Here is a 19,196-nt window from a genome sequence, read left to right as displayed (position 1 = left end):
CACATGTCCAATATTTCGCATGTCTCATTTACCTGATATTTGGAAAGCGAACCTAAACCTTTTATCTTTCTCAGCTGCGACTCTGCGAGTCGCGCTCTCGCGAATACAAATAGGTCGGTTCCCGGCGGCGGTGGTCCGCGAAATTCCCGACGACGATTATTATCGCGATTCCGAAAAAGGACGTTGAATTCGTGAGGAAGGAGGCCGCACGCTCTCGGGTAATCGAGACGGAGATCCTCGCCTTGCCCGGGGCACGAACCAAGGCCCTTCTTCGTTCGCGAAGGTCCCCGCCGTCGCGCATGACTCAACCTTATTATTATTGTTGGTCTTACACGCGCACACCGAAAGCGCGATGTATGCATGCGCGCGCGCGTGCGTGCGTGCGTGCGTGCGTGCGTGCGTGCGTGGACATCGCGGAGATGCGTGTGCACGGCTGGTTACACACGTGCGCGCGGGAGAGTGCGTACGAGCCTCGACTAGGAAGTGCGAGTCGCGGCAGCTAACATACTATTCGCGGTGAACTCAACATTCCCACCTCGTCAGGGACGTACGAGCGGTTATTTTCAACACTTCGCTTAGCGCGGAGTATAAGTCCGAGCGCGCGAGTCCCGGGCAGATTGAGATTGCGCAGCGATTGCGCGCTGGAAATTGAGACTGATGAGGAGAAGGAGTCCCGTTGCCCGAGTCCTAATTCGCGATCCGCAATCGCGACGCAATCTTAATCCCGCGCAATGCGTACGATGCGAACTTTAACTGGCGGAAACGCGCAAAGTAGTCATCCCGTAAATCGGCTCTTCTAGCGCGCGATTAGATAAGCAGGTGTTCCGGTAAAAAGAAAGCCTCGTTACAACTTTAATCTGCAGCACTTAATCCGAGTATCTCAACTCTTTTTCGGGGCGAATTACTTCCATTTCCATTTCCATGTATTTTCTAGAGCTTTGTCGTTAATATTTCTTAAAAAAAAGGGATTTGGAATGCGTCACATTCGCACGTTTGATGTCATTTCCATGATGTTTATTACGGCATAATTGCACGCTCGCCTCTGCAGGTTTTCTTTTCTTCTTTTCTTGGATAAATGATATACCTCCGTAGTTTCCTTCGTTTGAAACGAAAACGCGGCTCACTCTCGGTGGGCCATAATTGCATCGTTAAAACGCGTCGCGCACGCGACGCACTCGTTATCGCGAACGCACTCTGCGGAGCGATTTTATCTCGCTTGACGCGCGCGCGTCACGTTACGTGCATTCGCGACGAGCGCATCATTCGAGGAGAATTTCTTCGCAAAAGGCGTCGAAGGATGCGAACTGGTCGACGCGACGCGACGTGACGCGAGGGTACGCGGGGTTCCGTTGGTCCACGATGATAATGTTCATTATCGCGCAAATTCGAGGACGCTGCGATTTAAAATTTTCCGCATCGTTGCCTATCCACCCGATTAATCTCGTCGCGGTGACCTCCATGCAGTTATCGCGACACGCTTTTCCACAGACGCGTGAAAACGTCGCGTCATGATCCGAGCATGAACGTCCAATATTCGTCAGGTAGATTTGACTCTTGTTATCGTCAATTTTTTTTTTCTTTTACCTTGAAATGTTTTGTTTTACTTAAAATATGGTAAAAATAAAAACTCGATATCTTAGTACTCGTGACATCGAACGAGTGAGGCCTGTATTAATTGTTTACACTTGAAACTCGTCTCAAGTAAGATACTCGGGCTTGAGTTTACAGTTAGGTGAGGGCTTTCCAGTTGAATCGTAATTGAATCCAGTTGAGTCGCACACGAGACACTCGGATATAAATTTTAAGTTAGATTTGAGTTTTCTATCTTGAATCATATATTATATGTGATATTATATATACATTTGTAATCGCGATTCAACGGAGAAATTCTCTAAGACTTTTATTAACGGTTGTCACTTGAAACTAGTCTCATATGAGATATTGAGATTTTTACTCAGAGTTACATCGAAATTTATCAGTTGAATTATATGATATATAATTGGTGGTGTAATATTTCTGTAATTGTGATTCAAATGGGAAATTCTTATCTCACGCTGAATTAAAATATGAATTTCTCACTTGAGACGAGTTTCAAGTAATAACTATCAATATAGGCTTAAATTAAAATCTAAAGCCCGCATTAATAATCTTTATTTGAAAATTGTCCTGCATGAGATACTCAAGTCTGAATTTAGAGTTAGTTTTGAGTTTTTTACTTGAATCATATACGATATAACATTCGTGATCGCGATTCAGCTCTCTGAAAGATTCATATTTGACTCTAAATTCGGGTCTGAAAGATTCATATTTGACTCTAAATTCGGATCTGAGTATCTCATCTGAGGTAAGTTTCAAGTAACGGCTGTATTAACACGAGTTTCATAATGTCGTATATATCGTACAATATCCATCTTGGAAAACTTGGAGCCAACTCTGAATAAATCCGTGCATCTCACGTGAGACAAGTTTCACGTGACAACTATTAAAACTCCGTGGCACTTCTCAACCTTGTCTGTTAACGTCCATGATCGAATGGACATCGACGGTTTGACACTGTGTACATACCTGTGTGTCTTCCCGCGAGCGCTCTATCGCGCGTTCGCAAAACTCCGCGGGTCTCGTGGGCCGGCCTCGAGAGTTTCTACGATCGTCATTACGCCTCCAAGGCGCTCGCTCGTCGGCCCTGGACCGACGTTCTACCTCTATAGTATCTATCGCGTCTAGTGCAAGAGAGCGAGGAAGAGAGGAAAAGAAAGATAACGCGAGTCAGTTCGGTGGAGAGACAGAGACGGGAAAGATAAGCTATTCTGTCTGCCGAAGGAGCACGCATACAAAACCGCCGGCCAATTATCGCGCACGGACAATGCGCGCCAAGGTTCCCGTCCACGAATCTTAATCGCGTATCGCTCGCATCTCTTTCTCTCCTCTCTTCCTCTCCCTCCCTCTCTCTCTCTCTCTCTCTCTCTCTCTCTCTCAACGACGCTATAGTTTACAAGGTGTCTCCGCGCGATTTCAAGCCGAAGAAGCCCCCGGCGGCGACAGCGGAGTCCGATCGCGGCGCAGCGTCCCGTGATAGTCGCGCGTGTTGTTTCCGAGATACTTTCCCCCGATACCCGACCATCCTTCACGTTATACATTGTACACGAGAGCCGTCTACTTTCTGCCGCACGCATCCAAAGATACGATGATTATCTCCTGGGGTCAAGGGATCGACCGTCCCGAGAATGTAAAATTCAAATATCGAAAGCGAGGTGCAGATTTTCTGGAGACGACGATTGCGAAATACAAATATGTAAGGGTCTCCGGGCTATTACTAAAATCGCTACATTTCGCAATCCGAGGCCTCGACGGATGATAAATTGCGAGTAGACGCGAGAAGGGACGCGATTTCTCTCGGACGATGAAGTTCCATATAAAGAGAGGAACTTCCTCCTTTAATCTGACTTTTACGAATGCCACCGCAATGAACCAATATTTCATTTCGCGTAGTTAACCTTAAATTTGTTGACCAAATTAATTCTTTATTTGGCAATGTTGCTCTCAAATAATCGATTTTTCATGCGCTATATGCAAGAACGATAGATGCAAATATTGATATTGATTTTGAAAACAGTATAATTACATTCAGAAGACATCATTCATTTCATTTAAACACTTGAATTTTTTTCCTTAAATTTTTTGGGTCTGCTTAATAAAAAGATCCAAAGTCACAGTAAGATTAAAATATACAACTCGGTGGCGATTTCGACTTCGGTGGAAAAATGGTCGATTCGATTATATCGCGCGCCTATCCCGTAAAACATGCCGCGTTATTACGAACCCGTTCGTCCGTCCGTCCGTCCGTTCGTTCGTTCATTCGTTCGTTCGTTCGTTCGTCCGTTTGCTCGTCGTCGGCAACGAGATTCCCGCGCTTCTCCAGGGCCCCGGCTAAGGTTATGGTTTGCTCTAGGAGTGCATTAACCCCTGTCGGATCGCGAGAGCACACCGTGGAAGAAGTGCACAACCGTCGCGGGCGCGGGGTTAGTCGGCGGGGGGCGGCAGGCAGAGGCGGGAGGGAGGGAGGGATGGTATAGGAGAGGTGGCGAGGAAAGGCGAGGAGAACAGGAGGGCTTCGCAACAGCGTGCACCGGAGTTCTGGTCGTCGAGGCGAGTGCAATGCGAGCGCTTTTACGAAGTAAGGGACGCGGAGGGCGGGAGGGAACGAGAGGAGTAAGAAGGAGGAGGTGAAGAGGGACGACGACGGGGCGGCCGGACTTTCTCCAGAGAGCGAAAGTGAGAGGGCCCCCCATGAGCGTTCCCCTGGCCGTTCGCGATCTAGGAGGCAACCGCGAGAAGGGGGACGAGGAGGAGGAGAAGGAGGAGGAGGACCCGTGCTTTCACCGTGCCCCGGCGAGATGCACTTTTCCGCGACGTAGAAGCGAAGGAGGCTCGCGCGAGCCGGGTTTCGTGAGCGGAAAAGTATGATCCCGGGAGTAATTATTAGAGCGATAGAGGGGGGCCCCGCGAGCGAGCGACGCGGAAACGCGGTCTCTCGTGTGAGAGACGCGCGTCGCGTTGAATATAGGGATTTGCAGGCTTCTCTTCGTGGTAGATCTCCCCTCCGCTGGTCGTGCAGGGAAAAGGGAACGGCACGAAAATTAATGGTGACGCGAATTGCGCGAGATGCAATTACGGAAGAATAGGGGAGTAGCGCGACGCGACGCGGTCGACGTGTCGTTTCGACGCCGGCGATATGCGCGGCGCCGTGTCTGTAAACACTGATGGAAATGGATGAACCTTAAGTACACGCGAGGCGTCTTAGCTTAGCTTAATTAGTCGTCGAATTGAAGTCACGTCAAAATTCATTGGAAATCGAGGGAAGCAGCAGATCTTTATGTTGTTTATTTTTGTTAGATGTATAAAAAAATGTTTACTTCTTCAATCACTTTAAGATTGATATTTCATCAATTTTAGAGATTTCGACGGTTTTAAATAACGAATTCGGCATTTCGTCAGTTGTGGAAGAATCCACTGCGCGTCTGTCAAACCGTGGACAAGAAATACGGGGCAGCTGGTATCTATATGCTAATACCGATGTCACGACCATGAAACTACCAGCATCCTTCTCAGATTGGCCTTTAGTATCCGAGCGCGAGAGAAAGTGCGCCGTGCCTAGGACAAGCTCCGCACATTTAACATACAATCTATGCACACGTGTAGTCTATATATTCAAAACGCTAAAGAGAGTTCATTACCCCGAGTTTTATTGTGCTGAGCCTGCTCGTTCTATCGAGATTTATTGTATACACTAAGTAATTTTCTTCTCCGCGCTATGCCACAATGAAAAAAAAATACATACATTTATCGTCTCACAATGAAATAACGCTGTCACAATGAAAAAAAATACGTACATTTATCGTTCCACCGAATAATATATCCCAGTTAAAAAAGATTCAGAACATATTCAAGATTTACATGTTACACGCGAAAAAAATGTTTGCTTGGATTAACCAAATTTCGAGTGAAATATGAACGAGCCAGAAAATTTCAGTTCAACTTACCAGAATTATGTTCAAGTTAACCGGAAACCTTTTGTTAACTCGAACGGAATTCTGGTAGCTTCAGCTGGACTTTTTGGCTCGATCATATTTTACCAAAAATTTGATTGGTCCAACGAAACTTTTTCTTCCTGCAATCATCGATCTGATAATTCTGTTAACGATCAACGACTACTCAGATCAGACTTGGCGACAAAATATTCGGAAGAAATTGCCACGGTGTCTAGAGTCGTGTGTATAGAAATCGACTCGGTCGTGTCATTTCTGGGGAATAATCGATGGCTCGGTGCTGATTCGGGATTAATCGTCTACGTGGCGTTTCCGGACCGATTCGCGACGGCGTGCCGCTCCGGTACCGTAATCAGCGTCGAAACTTTCTTATTCCTCGCAACACGCATTCCGTCTCGTTCGCGGGAGGGAGAGAAAGAGACATTTACGAGGGCGACGAGTGCTGGAAGGGAAAAACCAGTCCCTCGTCGCGGAGTGTGAGTTAGTCACAACGGCGCGGCGCGATGCCGGACAATCGCGAATTAACTTTCTTCGCCGCGACTTCCTCGTCCGCGGCTCACGCGCCGCGGATTAGAGCTCAATCGGCTTTTACCTTACCTTACCTTACCTCGCTTCACCTCGCATCACCTCCTCACCTCCGTCGCTTCCATAACCGCTCGTCAGCGCAGCCGAAGGCCGCGCCAGAGATGTAGATTAACGTCTTCTTTTTTTTACCGCCCGTTCTATCCTTTCGTATTTTTCGTCCTCTCATGCGGAGTCCTTGCATCCGTCCGGCGAGAAAGTCCAGCCGCTACGACCTCCAAACGTTTCGATTCTTCGTATAATTTCAGGGGCGCATTTGCTTTGACGTAATGCGACAACGCGCAATATTCGTGTGTTCTGCGTGTCCTGCTGTCGAAAATCGATTTTGGAAGGGGAAGAAGGCGGTGTTGCAAATTGAATCACACTGCGCACTTTTTAGTGACTCAATATTAATAAGTCTGTTTCATTTCATTCAAAATATTTATTATACAAAAATATCGCGTTGTGAAAAATAATAATAGAACTAGTCGTGTTCTGCCGAAAATTCTGGTTATGTAAATCGCGACGATGCAATCGCGACGATGCAATCGCGTAATCAGGTGACGACGCTCGAGCTATATGTTTTCATATACAATTTCGGAATGATTATACACAGGATGCGTCACGACGAATCGAATTTCGCTATACAGTCTCGGAAGATCTCACGTGCGAATGTGTGTGAGAAGTAAAACTCCGTGGAAAAAATGCACAACAAGAAGGTATTAGAGAATTAACGACGAGAGAACTGACGACTGTATAAGCGCGAATTGCAGCATGTTGTGAACGGCCCTTAAGGCGATAGCACGCGTAAACCGCGCGCAATCAATTGATTTTGACGATTATAGCGACCTGTTCCCCCCTTAGTAGCATCTGCGGCACGTGTCTCTCCAAGGTCTCCATCTTTCCCTCGATCTTTTTCACCACCGCCTTAGGGACGTCGCTCTGTGCCGTCTCCACCTTGATCGCGTCAGCACCTGAATCAAAGATGCGAGTAGTTGCAATAGTTTTCCTAATAAACGTACATATACTCGCGCACCCATATTTTTCACTCGAACATTAACCAGCGGACGTAAAACAAGCGTTTTTTTAGTATTTTAACAACGCGAATGTGAAGTAATTCCGTTGAAGTTTACCGATTTTGCGACACCGACGAAAATCCCCCTTCATTTTGTGAAATCATCAGTGTCAAGATATTAGATGAGATATTAGAAAGGTCTTTATTATCCCTAAAACGGATTACTTTCGGGATAACCTGATAAAGCCTCTCGCTAATCTCGAATAACTTGATAACATTCGCAATTCATTACTGCGCGAGAGATGAACTTTTTAAAGGGCGTCATATTGGGATCGCGAGGTAACTTGGAACTTTTTAACGCGACGACAAGAGTTTTTCAGTACGTTACGCTAGGACTCTCTCGGTCTATGACTCGCGACGAACGAACAAACGAACGACGAACTGATAGGTACGTGTATCACACCCGAGGGCGAATAATCTCGATAAAACTTTGACGCTTTTTCCGTCACGGCGAAAACGCTCGATAGCGGGAGTTACCGGAAGTACGTTTGACAGCGTGAATAAACAACCGTAGGGTGAGGAGAGAAAAGTCGCCGATCGCGCGGGGGAGAGCTGAAGAAGAAGGTTGTTTATGTGCTAGCACGTGTCCGTACAACTGCGGAGGCCAAGAATACAAGGGGATGGGGGAGGGACGGTGGGGGATGGCAGAAAGGCAGCACGAGGAGCCAACAGGACACGTGTACACGGCCAGGCATCGATCCTGTGGGCTGTTCTTCAAGGTCGCTCGGCGGCCCTCCGCCCTCCCTCTCGGCCTCGTATCAACGACCTCGCGACCCCTCGCGATACGTCCCGAAGTACGTCAGTAGGCCAACTAACCCTGAACTCGGCGTACCGAAAGAGGAAGAGAGGTGGAGAAAGGTAGAGAAAGAGGAAGGGAGCAAGAGAGAGAGAGAGAAAGAGCGCCGCCCAGGGCGTCCCTTTTTACATCGCCATAAACGACGACGTAGAAAGCAGTTCTCTCTGTCCCTGCCACGTGTTTCTTGCGTTGCTTCGCAACGCCTCGCGTGGCTCCATTAACCTCTTCGAGGAGTTTTCGTGTAAATTGTAAATAAACAAGTGAATTAGGTCCCAGCAGGTATCGCGCGGCCTCCCCAGAGATCCCGCGGCACACAAGAAGCGTCACTGTGATTAATAACGAGATGAAGCTTTAATTGCAAAGTGATACAACAAATGAGAGCGTACTCCTGCAAATCCGCTGACTTTAATTTTCGTAACACTTTCCTCTCTTTCTTTTTCTTGTTTTTCAATGTGCAAGTCTTCCATAGCGTGAAAAGCTTAATAAGATTTTTTCTTACGGCATCCCGCTGCTGAGATAATAAATTGAAAATATAATATGTGCACGCGGTTCTCTTTCCTGGCGTGTTTGTAGATTCCGAACGAGTTTGTAAATTGTTATTTGAGGAGTAAGCGAATATATATTTTTAGAAATAATATTGTTTATACGCACGCGCGTTGTTGTTCCCGAGGAAGTTTATCTTTCACGTTGCCGGAAAAACAACGGGCGACTACTCGACTGATTAATCGCGCATGTTACCGATCGTTCGCGCGCGATAAGAGAGATCGATAATGATCGTATTTGAATCTGAATCGCGAAGACCCCCGTATCGAGTATGCGGCTCGAGACTTTCGCGTTTCCTGCTGACGTAATAATCAACGTATACACACATTGCACGCACGCACGAACGATCGACCGATCGAATCGCGGGGGGGCTCTTCCAAGACTCCGTGAACTTCAGAAGGCGAGACGCTCCTCGACGCACCTGTACACACACAGACAGACAGACAGACAGATAGCCATCGGTACGTCTGGCTAAAATCGCGGGATTATCGGCGACGTCAGTTGACGACGTGAGGTAAATCAACGCAGATGATCCACCGAAAAGGTCGCGATAAAATTCGCATGCGACATGTAACATCGAGGCTTACCAATCGCAAGAAGATCCTCCGCTTTAATTTTCGCGCAGGTATATGAGACCACTGAGAGAAATACGACGTATATTTTAGTATATTGTTTCCTCACCTGTTCAGATTTCTCCCCTAGCAAAAATACCGTGTTAATAATCTTTGACTTACGAATGAAAATTACGGGAAAATAGGATATTTTTGCGAAGACAGCAAAGATTTAATGAAATGTAAAATCATATTTTCGCCAGTTAACTGCCGGGACATATTCAAAATAAAAAATCGGGAATTCCCTGTCTTGCAATTTTGCGCGAGAAAATATCAGTAGTTTTATTGTGTGTTGACTACCTTCTCCCCTTCAGTTTGTCTCGCGTCACCTAAAGTTCGGCGGAAAACGATGAATAATATATATGCGAGATGTAAAACTTGCGGGTTCGTCGACCACGCCGCTCTCGCGTGTTCGACACGGCTGGCGCGGATGAATGAAAACGAGAGGCGAAGGTTGGAGGGCACGTGAACGAAGGAAGGAGGAAAGGAAGGACGACGTGCGAGTAACGTCAGGGAGGAAAATCGTGGTCGGAGGGGCCGAGGTGGATACGAACATGGGGGAAATGAGAGAGAGGGAAGGAGTAGGTCTTGGACGGAATAGAGACGACGACGACGACGATGACGACGACGACGAGTAGGAGGAAGAAGAGTGTGGGCGAGAAAGAGGTGCGGAGGAGGACACGAGCGGCGGCAGAAAGAGGTGGATAGAGGAGAGAAGAAATGAGCGAGGAAGAGCACACGTGAGGGGCCATACGGACAGACGGACAGAGAGACGAGCTCTCCTCGAACGCGTATCGAACGCGTTCGCGCGACCACCACTATACGTAGTCAAGGTCGGTCCTTGCTCCTGCCGCGAAGCGGCGACCTTAGTGGGATGTATTATCCCCCTTTCGCGCGATACGACGACCCTTCCTCTCTGCTCTTCCACGCTGCCTGCCTGCCTGCCTGCCTGCCTGCCTGCCTGCCTGCCTGCCTGTTTGCCGCCCTTCTTTCGCCGCGCGTTGTAAATAAGGACGAGCGAAGCGAGAGAGAAACCGCGCGTTCCCTCCCCGAGGCGAGTTCGTTAAACCCTATCGATTCATAGTGAGAGAGGGATGGGAACCCCGCGGATTAAAAGTGAATCAGTTTTTGCTCCGGTGACGAAGGCGTTTTTTCTCTTAACGATGATCGTGGGGCGCGGGTGCGAAAGAGTGGCGCCGATCCTCGGTCCGTTGGACCGGAGGAACGGAAACTTGAATCCCTCGCTTCCGCGATGCGGCGCCGAGTGTAGTTCTCTTCTTTCCAACCGCATACTTTCTCTCTACCTGCCTCCACGTTTGTTCCTTGTCTTCTCTTTCCTCTCTCACTCTTGATAACGGGAAGTTGATGTTAAAGGAGTTGCGCGACACGTGAGTGAGATACAACTATTACGTTACAACTATTGATCGTCACAGCGTAAGTCGCTTCTTCGCGTCGGAGATTATCGTCTTGCCGATAAAACTACAAGGGAGCCGCGTTATTAATGCCGCGCTCGATGATGCGTATGCTCATCGTCGCAATTATCCGCCACGAATCTGAACGCTGACCTTTCGATCGAAATTACGCACGACCGAGGCGATCAGTGACCGATAACGATGAATAATCCATTATCCCAACCACCTGGCGGAAAAAGTCGCCAGCTGACTCTCGCGGGACGAGCCACCGCGTAGCTCATCGCGGAAATTTCATTATGAGAAAAAACAGTGATGTCGCGGCCGTCGTCTCGGGAAGGCAAAGGACCCGCGCGAGTAGTAGAAGTCATTCATGGTCGGACACGGCGGAAACCCTTCTCGAATTTATGACCTGAGGGGCAAGTGCGACGCACGTGTCTCGCAGGTTTTCAATTGAACGCGGAAAATACACCGGTATTTCGAAGATGGATAAACCGACATTGTTTTGCGACTTTGATCTGCATCGATAGATTGAAATTTGCTGCAAGTGGAAGTACTCAAATTTTAATTTAGACTCGTATTAATAGTTGAAGCTTGTCTCATATGAGATACTGAAATTTTTCTTCAGACTAAGGCTTCTATTAATAGTCGTTACTAATTAATAGCCGACTCCTTTTGAAACTTGTCCTACGTGAAATACTTAGACCTGAATTTAGGATTAGATGAGAATTGTTTATCTAAATTATATAATATGTATGACGTTACATTTACAATCGCAGTTCAGCTGAAATATTCACGTTTAACTGTACGTTTTTAACTGTAAATTAAAATCTGAGTGTCTCACCTAATGGAAGTTTCAAGTAACGACTATTAGTATTGGACCTTAGACTCGTATTAATAGTTATTACTTGACACACTTTTCAAGTGAGATACTCAGATTTGAATTCAGAATTAGATGAGAATTTTTCATTTAATTCGTAATTACAGATATGAATGTTACATGTATCATAATTCAATTGAAAAATTTGGATCTAACTCTAAATAACAATATATCTTACATGAGATAAGTTTCAAATAGCAGCTACGAATACAGATCTTAAATTAAAGTTTTTTAGTTGAATTATAATATATGCGATATTTATATATCGCAAGGAACTCTGAATCCAAATCTGAGTGTCTCACTTGAGAGGAGTTTCAAGTAACGACTATTAATACGGGTCTTCGAGTTGAAAATACAAATGGAAATGTTACATCCGATCGAAAGTGACAGCTTCGATTGTAACTTGCGGCTGTGTAATTGTGCTAAAAATACTATAAGAACCGGCAGCATTGACATTAACGCGTAATTTTCGCAGATCTCTGAAGTTTAAGAAATTTAAACGATATTCGAGATATAACTATAGGTTACGAAGACGCGCCTTAACAAGAGCGATTATCGCTCGAGGCCGTGAGAAGCGTAAAACGCGAGCAGAAAGTGCATTGGCGAGTTTGAAGCCGCGATTTTACGTTGACGCGACCGTTATCGCCGATTATTACGCCCCTGACCCGATGACAAATTGTCTCCGTCATTACGTATCGACGATGCCAGGTGCCAGGCGGTATGGCGAAGAGCGAGCGAGCTTAAGAGACGAATTCGCGACTTTTAGGCGTCGAGCGTGTCATTGTGCGCGTGTCGTGCGCGCGCAAACTATACCGAGATCCGATAATCCGAAAATAACACCGTCTCAACGGGCGCTCGCTTATAATTGGAACACGCGCTTTCTCATACATGGGCGAAGCCAAAGCACGAAATTACGTGGTCCCTAAGTAACGTTCGTCGATCGGAATAATCATGAGCGGCGACGCTTCGATGCGCTTCCTCCTCCGCCTGGGGAGAAATTCTTCTGGGGAGGACGGCACGTGTGCGACGTCAAAGATTCCGCACGGGATTCCTTCGTCAAGGTGTCGTGTCAGCCTCGTGAGACGTGCGAATCGCGAGAGATGCGTATGAATTTTTCATCTCAGGGCCGGCCGTGTCGCGCTCGCGATCTGAATTATCGTGGCGTCGCAAATGTCAGAGGTTACCGAGCTCTCTTTCTCTCTCTCTTAAGGCATTTTTTTTTCTTTTGTTTTTGTATTGATCGACTCACGATTAGCATCTCGACGATCTCCTGACGCGGCACATTGTGTCATTGGGAGAGAGCAAAAACTTGAACACGCATAAGCAGGCGAGGATAATTGACCAGCCGACTCCTTTTGATTGCCGCCTCACTCGAGTCCAGCACTTATCGTCTGTACGTGTTGCAGAATACCATTGTGCATCTACATATTTATGCAGTGTGAGCGATTATCACGATGCCGGGGATTTATGATCGATGACAAACAAAACCTCTTGCGAATTTTATCGGTGCAAACCGTAAGTTGGACTTAAATTTGGAGAATTTCATTCACGGCTCGCTTTACTCACTCTATTATTCTCCAAAATTCGAGGAGTTTCCTATCAGATGTATAGAGAGGCGCGCTGTCCGGCCTCTTTAGCTCAGAAGTTGCATGTTAAAAGACAATAATTTGTCTTAGCCACGGAATCGAGTAACTCGAGCGTGTAGTCGAATTAGGTTACAACGTAATCCGCGCTTTTCCACATAGTTTTGATATGTATGGTTGATTCCGTAGCATACTTTGTTTTTCATCCTTAATGTTCCTATAATCATGAGGTTAAATGACGGAAACTACATAGCGTTGCACTCTGCGCGTCATTGATGCGAGACGTAACGAGATTATTACAAGTGATCTCTCTCGCGAAGCGAACACGGCACTTGTCGCGTCAAGCTGTAATAATCAATGAAATAACAAGCGATTAAATGCGAAATTGAAGAAGACAAAAAAAAAATTGCGTGTTACGCGGGTATCGCGGGAGCGCAACAATAGCGATAATTATGATAGTAATAATTAAATTATAAAAATTAATCCTCGCCTTAAACTTTCGTCGAAGTGAAGTCCGCTTAAAATTAAAACCGAAGACTGAGGTCTTTATTAATGGTCGCTACTTGTTTTACGAGAAATTCTCAGATCTGAATTTACAGTTAGATTTTTAAAACAAATTTCAGGTGACAATACAGATCTGAGAACTCGTTGCTCATTTGTGGTTCAATCAGGCCCCGAGCAGTTTTGTAAGTCACTCGGCACCTGGCGAATTGTCGAGTGTTTCTATTTTTATAAAAAAAAAAAAAAAAAAGAAAAAAATCACTCTTTAGTACGGTCAGTCAAGGAGTAAACGTTCCGCATTATAATTACGGACATTTGATGGCACGTAATGCTCGAAACTTAATGGCGGGGTGATCATACCGAGGGCGGGCGCTTTCCTCTTGACTTTGCGACTCCAGACCTCGTAGCAGTCTTCCAACGCGAGGTTCCAATGCTTGTCGAAGGCGGCCACGAATGCCTCCACATGTCCCCTTATGTCGCGCGCGTTCCTGGTGTAGACCTTCGGCACAAAGAACGCTCGATTATTCCTTTTAGATCGCGACGAGTCGCCGTGTTACGCGGCGACTTGCCTCTTCCAGGTAAAACCGCGCTAGCCTGGAACACAGAAAGACAGAGAGAAGGGAGAGAGAGAGAGAGAAAGAGAGAGAGAGAAACGCGCATTCTCTCTTCACTTTCGATGATCGTCCGGAGCTGAGTGCGAAGCGCAAGAATGGCGAATCGAGCGTGTGACGAATTGTTCGAATAAAAGTGAGGTGGACGCTTTTTGTCAACAGACAGCGGAAACGCGAAGGTGTTCACGCGATTTTGCCTGACACGACTCGTTCGCCATTCTTCTCTCCGATCCGAGTCGAATACGCGCTATCGTCCGAATTAATGCACAAAACTCACGAATAGCGCGTTGCGCACATTACAACGACCATTACATAATTTTGTAAAAGAGTCTAGTCGATCAAGCTGTTGTATTATTTTGTACCGTCGTAAATATTTATATTCACTGGAGTATATTATGCGAGTTATCGTAGAGTATGCAAATCGGGTGGCTTTTGCTTCCTCCACATAGCACTTATTCATCGACCGGGTGTATATTATAGATTAATTATACAACCGTAATCCAGTTGCGAATCTAATTAGTGTCGCTGTTAGTCGTTTGTGATCAAACATAGAATTGTTATTAAATTGACAGAACCGAATCATTCCGTCAGATTCGTCGAAGTTATCGGCGTTTTAACCCAGAAATTTGAAGTTCGACCTTCTTCTGTTTGTTTTTTCTTTTGGGCTAAATCGAGACTTGGGCCTGTATTAGTCATTAAAACTTGTCTCAAGTGAGTCATTTGAATTCAAAATTAAATGAGTTTTCGTATTGAATTACAATCAGAGATATAAATGTCACATATATCGCATAATTAAACTGAAAAACTTGGATTCAATTCTGAATGTCTCACATAAAACAAGTTTCAGGCGACAACTGTTAATACGAGCTTTAGAATCGTGCTAATAGTTGTTGAAACTTGTTTCATATGAGGTAAGACTTAGATTTTAATTTATGGCTAATTTATGTGAACGTTGAATCACAATTGCAAATATAATGTCGTATATATTATGTAATTCGAGTAAACAACTGAAATCTAACTCTAAATCCATATCTAAGTATCTCACGTGGTATAAGTTTCAAGTAATAACTATTTAGATCTGTGTTGACAGTTATTACTTGAAATTCGTCTCAAGGGAGACACTCATATTCCAAGTCAGAGTTAGATGAGAGTTTTTGATGGGAGTTTGTTGAACTGCACGATTACAGGTATAAATATCACACACATTATAACTCGACTGGAGAACTCGGACTGAAAATGAAAATCGTCTCGCGCGAGACAAATTTCAGGTGATAACTATTGATATGGGCCTTACACGTGAAGGAGCCGACTAACGGGACACCGAATTAGAGAACCGCGATGCATTCGCCTCGTCGGAGAAAGCATCGCGGTGAGCGTTGCGGGCCCGGCATAGCACTTCGAAGAGTAATTGCATTAATGACAGCGCGCACGGGCGGGTTGGGATGAGGGCTCGCGGCACGCGAGAAAACTCGTTGTTTGTCGCATAGATACGGCCGCGGGAGACAAGATAGCGGCCTGATACGCGGAAGTGTGCAGGCCGATGAGGCAAGGCCCCTTTCAATGCCTTTCGCGCGGCGCGCGAACACACATACATACACACGCGCGCGTCTGTGCACACACGCCGGCTTAGACGCAATGAAAACTAATTGCTAGCCTCGGACTACTCGTGTGTGTCAGCGCCATTGAGCGCCGACGACGTCCGCGAATTAGCTAGAATCGATTCTGAGGAGTACTCAAGACCGCCGCCGCCGCTGACGATGACGACGACGACGACGATGATGACGATGAGAGGAATCCGTTCCTTGTTGTTCCATGGCGCGACAGAGCTCGCGCATTAACCCTTCCGCGTGTTCTTATATTCTTACGAATGATAAACGAGCTGATGGAGTTATTTCTCGCCCGCTTTTTCGAATCAGCCCGAAACAGCTCTCTCTCTCTTTCTTTCTCTCTCTCTCTCTCTCTCTCTCTCTCTCTCTCTCTCTCTTACGATCAATGATTTTTATTGATCTCTATTAACTTTCGCTAACGTATAGGGATATCCTCATCATCGGGTTTTGAGCGATCAAGAAGGAAAAGATGTGGAAACGCGACGAAATACGACTGCGAAACAGGCTTGGTGAAAATTGCATAATTGCATAATCAATATTTTCTTTCGAGAGAAATTTATTAATATTATCGTCGCGAGTCATTGTTATTGTTTATGCTTCGACGCGTGGAATTTGCCGGATCGCGCGAATTCAAGGATTTCGTCGTGATCAGAGCATGAGAGGCCGTTGCGCCGCGCGGCAATGAGATATCGAGGGCAATTCGGTGGAAACCTTTGGTCGAGGCGAGAAGCGAATTTAATTAGACCGGAAAACTTCGGAAGTGCTCGAGGCTACAATTCGATCGGGTCGTCCGGTTTACGCGATTCCGCTTAACTTGCGATCTATTTCCCAAGGTACAGACGGGTCTATTTTATGTCACGTACGTACGTTGTGAGAGAAAACCAAATGCAAATGCAATTCCCTTTCCTGTCAGTTTTCGCGATGTCATGAGAATATTAATATGAGAATATCGTATCCCGGGATTATAGTATCTATACAATCGAACAATTTATCACTCATGAGAATCTAAGGGTGACTTGCAGAAGATAAAAAAATCGTTTTGCATTCGTATTTTCCAAACGGCTGCAAACCAAATGTGCTCTGAGCACGCACCGAAACGTCACCTTGCACGTGTGTATTTTTCTTTTTTCTTTTAGTGTTTAACGTGCTTCTAATTTTCATGTTGATATTCAGTTATTTAACATACTCTCTTCGCGCTTGTGTGTTCTTACATGTCGCGTGTTCTCTCATTTAAAGTCCTCGGAAAAAAAAAATCTCAAATCTTTTCCAAGAAGTCCCTCAATTATCCAGTCAGCACGATCACGAACTTCCGTCCTCTCGATATATCTCGGTCTATTTGATTCGAGATGACTTGCTGATAATTAGTGAGAAAAAGTCGCGCGCTTTCCCCGACTATTTGATCGGCGAAGGCCGATCGATCTATTCTATCGAGATAAAATTTTCTTTCCGGATGCGTTCGAAGGTCGCGAGAGATTAGGATCTGCCGGCGAGGACGGCGACTCACTCGGAAGGCAGGAGACGAGCCTTGAAGAAGCGACGTTGTCGCCGCCGCCGCCGCTGCCGCCGACAACGACGATGAAAGTTAACAAACGCAATTAGTTTAAGTTCGGTTTCGGTGCGCGGAAGGAGGCTAATCAGAAACTCCATTCTCCTCGTTGAGATATATATCCAACCGACGCGCGTAGAAGAGCGCTTCCGCAGGAAGCCCAATTAAATCAATTTGACTTTTATTTTCCATTACGGCGTCTCATTGTCCTATTATTAGCCGGCCTTAAGCTGGCGCGAGGCGGCAATCATTAGGCGCGCAGCACCGCGAGAAATCATCGGGCGCGATTAGATAAGTATGATGATTTATCAGCGTGATGCGCTCGCAGCACCGCCACGATCCTTACAACTTTCCATGCGACGACGCGTGCTTGCTTCCGGATTAATTGTGCGTTACAATGCGTCGCGCGGTCTCGCGAAGATACTGAATTTGATTCCGGATAACACGGAAGTATTATTATTGTCTATCGTCGATTCGGATCATCAAATTTGGGAGAACTCGCCAGTCGCTATTCATATAAGTTCGTGACACCTGACAAAATTCCGCGATCTAGTTGCCGAAAAGCTTTTCTCATCTAGCCATTCTTGTTTTTGTCTTTAAATACGAATATTTGAACTTTCGACATGGAATATACACTAAGAAAAAAAAATATCGGAGAAATAAAGAATATTTATATTCACATACCTTGGCTTTTCACGAGGACAATTGTTTGTTTTATTTAAATAAAAATATTCGAATTTAAATAAATATATTATTAGGAGCCATTAAGTATTTTTTATTTTTAGATACTTTTTTCTCAGTGTACGTGTATATTCAATACGCATATATATTTTTTTATGTTAGAAGTTTAAATATTTCCATTTAAAGACCAAAATAAGATTGTCCAGAATTAGGTACTTTTACTTTCACAAGCGCGAAGTTTCGACTTGGGGGAGTGCTTCTGTGTTGATTTTCGCGTGAGTTTTGTTGAGGGAAATACTTGAGAAATATCACGTTTTGAATTCTGTTCCTCGGAGTGCCTGTCGAAGGGAGAGGCGCTTCTCGAGGACAGGCGACGCCGCGACCCTTTTCGGACGCGATTTCGTCCCTCCTGCGGATCGTTTCTCGCGCGACGACGGCACGTCAGGGACGTAGTAGCGTAGGCAGAGGTGGCGAAGAACGAACGCCACACTGGGTGGTCGTCATGGTTACGAGTGTTGACCCGAGCGCGTTCTTCCTTCCTCCCTAGTCTCGCGGCTCTAGGCGAAGGGAGGAGGGCTCGCCGCCGCCCTCCGGACGCCTCCGAAGGGCTCGCGCACGTGTCACTCGGCCGCGAAAGTGTGTCAGCCGCGTGTGCGTGCACGCACAATGCCAGAGGTCGGGGAGCGGGAGGGGGAGAGGAGGGGGACGTAGGGGAAAACGGCGGGAGCGTGGGCGGACGAAGTGCCGTTTTAAGAACTGCTTCTACGTCGTTGGCAAAGGCGGCGTATGGGTTTAGGGAGGAGTTATCCCTCGTCGAAAAATTGCAACGGAAGTCATCCACCTCGAAAGTCAGTGTCCGATCGTATCGTGAACGTGTATCTTTCGTAGGAAGCGCAAAAAAGAAAAATAAAAACAGCCGCAAGGAAATAGGAAACGCCGGTTTCTAAAGCGACTCTTTAAAAATACGTAATTAAATTAATTGCTATTAATTAGTGGATCGCCGCGCAAACTTTCACAGTTCCTCCGCCAAACGAAGTGACGCATTGCATAGTATCTCGCTATACTTTCTAACAAATATAATAATAAGAGAGATTCGTCTCCTCTTCTCTTGTGAAGGTCTCATATGATATTGAGGGCTTTTTATAATCGTGAGTTTAGAATCGCCTCTCATTGAGAGGTAATTATATATATATATATATATATATATATATATATATATATATATATATATATATATATATATATA

General features: G+C 45.9%; 2 protein-coding genes across 5 annotated transcripts in view; one reads left to right on the top strand and one right to left on the bottom strand.

The window, feature by feature from the left end:
• The window catches only part of LOC116841865 (ecdysone-induced protein 74EF), a 241,750-nt gene that overhangs the window by 45,556 nt on the left and 176,998 nt on the right, over nt 1-19,196 (top strand). The gene's annotated exons all lie outside the window — the stretch shown is intronic.
• The window catches only part of LOC116841869 (U7 snRNA-associated Sm-like protein LSm11), a 27,753-nt gene continuing 15,091 nt past the window's right edge, over nt 6,535-19,196 (bottom strand). The window contains exons 4-5 of the mRNA XM_032810309.1: nt 13,866-14,004; nt 6,535-7,081 (exon numbers count right to left, since the gene is read on the bottom strand). Of these exons, the coding sequence (XP_032666200.1) occupies nt 6,930-7,081; nt 13,866-14,004 (291 nt within the window). The 3' untranslated portion in view covers nt 6,535-6,929. The remainder of the gene's footprint in view (nt 7,082-13,865; nt 14,005-19,196) is intronic.

The sequence above is a fragment of the Odontomachus brunneus genome, unplaced genomic scaffold (assembly GCF_010583005.1).
Source record: "Odontomachus brunneus isolate Ranch 3 - 2012 unplaced genomic scaffold, Obru_v1 Obru_scaffold_019, whole genome shotgun sequence".
Lineage (NCBI taxonomy): Eukaryota > Metazoa > Arthropoda > Insecta > Hymenoptera > Formicidae > Odontomachus > Odontomachus brunneus.
Note: the sequence above shows the minus strand (reverse complement) of the source record. Positions and strands in the feature narration are given on the sequence as shown.